A 6,456-nucleotide genomic window follows, 5' to 3' on the forward strand; every position below is an offset into this window, starting at 1 on the left:
GGTAGATAAGAACTCTTGTTCGGACAAAAATGTTGACCTATGAGTGAAATAAATACTTGGGAATTAGAATACATAACTATTCGTCACACATCAAATGCCTACAAACCATCAAACTGGACATTGGAATAATGTATCTCCTCCTGGCCTTTGTCAATCAGAGCCTGCTCTTCTTCCTCCCATTTCTGTCTCATTTTCTCTCGATGCATATCACTGGACATCAGATCGGGAAGGTCAGGACCAGATTTGCCCTTTTCTGAGTCATCTCCTTTGTCTCCGGTAGAAGCTTTTGATTTAATATCCCTGAATATATTAAAAACAAAATACAAAAATTAAATTTTCAGCAATAAAAAATGCAAATGTTACTGTTAGAAGCTTGGGGATAAATAACAATACTCAAATGGAATGGAAGCATCAATTTAATTAACAAAGACGTTTGTCAACAAAATATGATGAGAGATGGGAGAATGGCCTTGTTAAGCTCATACTCTCATTTGTCTTTGGTGTTTCATTCATCGTCTTTAATGACAAATGGGAAACCCGAAACGTCTACATTATCTGTCTTCAATAATTAAATTGAAGCTTCCATTCCATTTGACCACGGTTAATTAGCATTGAAAAATTCCATATATTTACCCCTTCACAAGCCGGGTGTAATTTATCTCCAAACTGGCATCGTATTCTTCTAATACTAAGAGAGCAGTAACAGCAATGAGACTTTGAGTTTTTCATTCAACCAAACTATCACAGATCATACTCAATCTAAAGAGGCACCTTTTATAATGAATTTGCAAACCCTTCAGGGATACACCAGTAACTTGGTGATTGCTATGGTTGTCAGAACAACTCCCATCTCATAGTTCAATCCTATCCCCCCATCAGATCCATTCCCTCTTCCCACCATATCCCTCATCCAATAATTACCGTTTGAGGTCTTGCTCATTCTTATTCATCATGGCCAAGTCTTTCTTCATACAGCGTCTTGATCTTCCAAAGCTGTCTGTAAAATCAACCCTGAGGATAAAATAAAAATATTCAATATGCTCTTCAAGAGAATGAGATGACATGCCTAATGTATTACACATAGTATTATACCCCTTTTTGCTTGATCAGCACATAAGGCTGAAATACGACAGATATAAAATGTGTTGTTTTTTTTCTTTTGGTCAATCAATGTGATTTTTATCAATTTTAATTATTGCATAATTAAAAAAAAAAAGAAAAAAAAAAGCAAAATAAGAGTGGTCCTTTAGAGCCATAAGGCGATTGAGTCAGAAGTTTACTTTCCATTGCATCTAGCAGACAAGCTACCCAAACACTGCTCAGTGGAGAGAGAGATAAAAATAAAACTCAACTGTACCCAGTACTGATATCTGTCCTTTCACAGTTCACTCCGCTTAATCGCACATTGGTTAATTGCACACTCTGCTTATTTTAAACATATTTCCGAAAAACTTAATTTTTTCTATATAATCGCACACCATCACCTCTTAATCGCTACACCTTGATTGGAGTGACAACCAACAGCCATATGAAATCAACGATACTGTTCCCATTCCACACAACTTTTCGGCCAAAGCATTCGAATAATTCATAACAATGGACAACAATATACCCATCAGCAGTGAACTGACATCTCAGGAACCACTGAACTCCGTTCAGCCACACAAAAGAGACAATGACTAGATAATAGACATCGGAATGTGACACACGACCCTGACAAACACTGAAAAACTTGACATGGTAGACAAACTATGCCACGTCATCCAAGAGGAACACTTGACAGATGATCTACATTGGCTAGATAGGAGACAAAGGTTTATAAACAGCTTGCACAGAATAGAAACCAAACAACGCTTCACGATTACTATTCTAACAAACGATACTGTCAAATTTTGTTGTAGACAAAACATGAAAAAAGAAAAAAAAAAATTTTATGAAAAAAAAAGAAGAAAAGAAACAAACAACCTAAATAAATAAAAAATAAAAAACAAACATCTTAATGAGGTCATGTCTAGAATGTGATGGTCCCAAGCCCTTAGAAAACTCAGAAGTGAAGGTCCTACATGAATGACATGAAAGCTAGTGCTTAGATGTTAATTTTAGCTTCTCCGCTGAATCGCACACTCTGCTTAATCGACACACTAACCTGAACTCCCGAGCGTGTGCGATTAAGAGGAGTTGATTATACTTACAATGCAGCATCTCCACGGATCAAGCTATAGAGAAACCTAACCATTCCAGTATTTGTAGAAAATTAAGGTTAACTTAATATTATATTGAGTGAAGATATAGATTAGCACATTAAAACAGAGAGTGACTAACAATTCAATTTTTTATAGCAAAATATATGGTACATGATGCAGCCTTGCAATATAATTTCATCCTCATTGTTGTAGCTTGGCATATGGAAGAAAAACACACAAACAAACAAATAAAATCCTATGGTTCACGTGATAACCAAAATTAGGACAGTTAAAAAATCCAATACCATTCTTCATCAGAATCAACAGGTTCTGGAATGGGCTCTGCCAACGCTTTCTTTTCAGCTTCCTCTTCCCTTCTCTCCTCCTCTTCTTTCCTTTGCTTCTCTCGTTCCTCAACCATTCTGTCCATAGCTTTCCTCTGAAAATCAACGAGAAATCCCTCGCTGCCATCCTCATCTGGTTAAAGAGATGAAATAAATCAAATTTGTCTTTTTAGTATTCTTGGAAGTTGAACTATACTTCTGAAACTTTTAGGTCATATCAGAATCTATAGAAAGGAAAATGGTACACATAAATATAGGAGAATTTGACTGATTGAGAGTTAAATGCCTGCAGGTATCGATGGAAAAGTAACACAAAGAGGAATCCTGAGAATAATAGCAAAACCCTTTTTTATCATTTTGGCCAGAGAACTTTTAGTTTCATAAATATCATTTTATTAAAATGACTCCCGTTGCGTCAAAAACAAACGTCCCCCCCCCCCCCCAAAAAAAAAATGTGACTTCAATCTGACACTTCAGAGAAGTGTCTGAACGAAATACTTTTCTGGCCAAAATGAAAAAATGTACTTTGGCAAAATACTTTTCACATAAGTGTATCAAAGCAGCTGTTTATCCCTCCGCTATCCTGAATTTTACAAATATGCCGGCCCAAAAAATCCTCCAAATGAGAAGACACTTAGATGATTTCTTATATACACTTCCTCAAACAGAAAGGTCATTGAGACTTGTAAGGCTTATGGAGTCGAGAATTTCATTCAGTTTCTGAATTGCTAAACAGCAATAATTGCATGCTACCTATAAGATAGGACACTAGTCTTTTTAAAAGTACTTTCCACCAAATCTTATAGACCAAGCTAACCAATCACTGCTGAGGGAACAGAAGGATCAGAAAAAAAGCAACCCTCCTTCCGGATCCGAATCCAATTCACTTGCTCATGACTCAAGTGATTTAGTAATTGAGCTTCGTAGAGAAGTGACTTTTAAGAGAAAATAAACCAGTCAAGATTAATGAAGAGCATCTATTGAAGTCAACCGTAATTTAAAACACTTTCTGTCATGTGTTGGACAATAAATAATGAACCTGAGTGTAATCAGAATTGGGGAGAGGAAAGGAGGAATTTAAAAATCAATCGATCCCCATTCATCTAAATAATATTAATACCCATCACATGACTATATTTATTCCAGACCAGATCATATAAAATAGTTTTCCATTTCATGTAGTACAAGTTGCTTTATTAATTACATGATTAGAATATCAGTCAATGCTTGAGTTGAAATGGATAGTGTATGTTTATATACGTATTAATTTTTTCATCCAATTTCATGATATCAGCTCATTGAGCCGAATTCATGTTAGATCAATGTATTTAGACCAAGTGTCAAATCAAATTATTCCTAAATGTCGACCAACCTGGAATATTGCTGGTGGAGGCCATTTCATTGTACAACTTTGTCTTGTGGGCAAGCATTCTCCTGTTGTTCCAAATAAAGGATAAGTAAATTGATTACAGTTTTCCAAGGAAAGCTTGTTATAACGTGTTAGTTTAAAAAACGTTAACTCTTAGAAAAGGGATGTTTTCAGACAATTCATTTAAATATTATTTTAACACAATTCAAGCAGTATCTAAGGTTGTATCATAATTCTAAAGCTTGTATGCCAAAATGCCTTGTGATTGTTATAATAAATTTGTTAAAGAGTGTCTGAAACTCTGAATTAAAAAAAAAAAAATTAAAAAGGCAATTTACCTGGATTTGACCAAATCATCTTCCTCTTCAGCTTTTTCTTCTATGTCTCTACTGGATCTTTCAATCACACCGTGGTTTTGTTGGTTCCAGATGCTTTTCTTCGTCTTAATCTAAGAAAAAAAATTAGATAGGCAGTCATATAAACCGCAAACTAGACATTCTAAGCTTTCAGAAATTTTATACAGCACAAGCTAATTGAAGGGTTTGAAAGTTGAAACTAGAATTAAATCAATTACAGTGGGCACTGGAGTCAAAGTCAAAGAGAATTCATCGAGGCAATTCAAAATCATTGTTTCTTGGCCCTGTAGGGATTTCTAGCCGTAAACAATCGTACGGCTAGTGACCTTGGCAATGGTCATTCCTACTTCCGCTCTGCCTCGTCCCGAGCTGACCCGGCTCATATAAAGCCGGGTGGACCTCTCGATTCACTTACATCCAGACTTCCTACTGCTACTACTACTAAACACATAATAATTAACCTAACAAATACAATTTTTACTAATTAAGAGGGTCATTAGATAGTATGGCCTGGGTCTAAAAAAAAAAAAAAGATTCACTTACATCCAGACTTACCTACGACACACTTACCTACGACTCTTACCTTCTGTACGCTTACTTACGACACTTACCTACTGCACACTTACTTCTGGACACTTCAAGCTCTACACTCAACAGACTCTCTACACCTACTCCTTTACAGACTCACACTTACAGACCTTTTCTTAACACCTCTACCATACAACTAGATTCAGGGTAAGCTATATTTTTATACTTTAACATTATCTATTTAATATCTAGTTTTAACTCAGTAATTCCGTGATTCACCGGCCATCTGGACCAATCCTAGCCATGGAGTCCTACAGCCAGAATACCGAGTTCTGGCAATCACGATAGTTACTACAGCCCTATGTTTTCTTAGTAAAAATATATTGAACTCGTCTCTTAGTTGATATTTTCTTTCCATTCATTGTTGCTCCTTACTTCTCTCTGTTGTTTAAATGTTACGAAAAAAGCATTTGTATTTCTTATTAAAAAACAACGACCTTGATTTTGACATGAGAAAACAGTTGGTTTTTAAAGTAACCTCAGTGATATAATGAAATTACCTTTTCAAGTTTCCTCCCCTTGATATTCTGGCCATGATCTACTTTTTGACGTCTAAATTCTTCTTGTTTCCTATGAAGTTCCGCTTTCAAATCTACCATCTGAAAAGTAAAAAATAAAACATTCTATTAATGACTTAATCTTTTCTATTATTATTCATCCATTATCATTATTATTTCTTTGTTAAGAAGTTCAGTTGATGGAGGTAAGAAAAATATCAACATTCAATTATTAATTATGATTATAATGGATTTACTTCACTAGTCATGACACTTCTAAAATTAAAACTAAAACACTAATTGTAAACTATATAAAATTCCATTCCTCAAGAGAAGACTATCACTATCAATCATTAGGATTGATTTGTAATTGATATGCAATTGAAAACGACTGCACTCTAAAAATAAAAATAATTGGAAGTAGACTATCGAGTTAGTTTAGTTTAGTATTCAGTATCAGTATTGAAATTGAAATCTTAATCATAATCTTACCGCTGATGTTGAAACGCTCCTTTTTGACGTCATGCTGAGAATTAAGCTCAATCACAGATTATTGCCTCTACAAAGATAGAATTGTTAGTGCTGACAAGAGAGTTCTACGTTGAGAAAAGACCGATCTTTTATTCTTACTCTTACTTTTTTTTTTTTCAATTTCAATGACTCAACTGACTGAGACTGAGACTGAACGACGAGAAGACGAATGGACCATGGAACTTTGATCCACTGGTTATTTGATGGTACTCCTGAGGGGATTCAAGAAAGAGTATGAAAATTAATCTCAGCGTGTAAATTATAATTAAACTGCATATCTTTAAATATGCATTACTTTTGGCCCTATCATCACAAGGGGTCTAAGATTATCATTTTAATATATTGTTGTCACTTGAATTGAATTGAACTTGAATGTTTTCTTGTTTGTGGTAGGTTTACAGTTTACACAGTTCATGTAGGCAAATGGAATATTATGAAGCGGCCGTTGAATTACATACTCGTGTTGAGTTCAGGTCGCCGTGTACTTTTTATTTGAAGGTCTGATAACCCAAATTATCATGACCTCATTGTTGTAATGGGAATCTCTCAAACCAACACACAACAAATTAAGCCCATAATCACCATAAT

The 6,456-nt window shown here is 35.0% G+C and overlaps 1 protein-coding gene across 1 annotated transcript in view; it reads right to left on the minus strand.

The window, feature by feature from the left end:
• Positions 1-6,161, minus strand: part of LOC144969335 (coiled-coil domain-containing protein 174-like) — a 9,345-nt gene extending 3,184 nt beyond the window's left edge. Inside the window, exons 1-7 of the mRNA XM_078908445.1 lie at positions 5,830-6,161; positions 5,341-5,439; positions 4,235-4,344; positions 3,900-3,961; positions 2,489-2,660; positions 922-1,011; positions 107-300 (exon numbers count right to left, since the gene is read on the minus strand). Of these exons, the coding sequence (XP_078764571.1) occupies positions 107-300; positions 922-1,011; positions 2,489-2,660; positions 3,900-3,961; positions 4,235-4,344; positions 5,341-5,439; positions 5,830-5,862 (760 nt within the window). The 5' untranslated portion in view covers positions 5,863-6,161. The remainder of the gene's footprint in view (positions 1-106; positions 301-921; positions 1,012-2,488; positions 2,661-3,899; positions 3,962-4,234; positions 4,345-5,340; positions 5,440-5,829) is intronic.
• Positions 6,162-6,456: the final 295 nt, after the last annotated feature.

The sequence above is a fragment of the Berghia stephanieae genome, chromosome 3 (genome assembly GCF_034508935.2).
Source record: "Berghia stephanieae isolate SIO BIC M18660-M18661 chromosome 3, UCSD_Bste_1.3, whole genome shotgun sequence".
Classification (NCBI taxonomy): domain Eukaryota; kingdom Metazoa; phylum Mollusca; class Gastropoda; order Nudibranchia; family Aeolidiidae; genus Berghia; species Berghia stephanieae.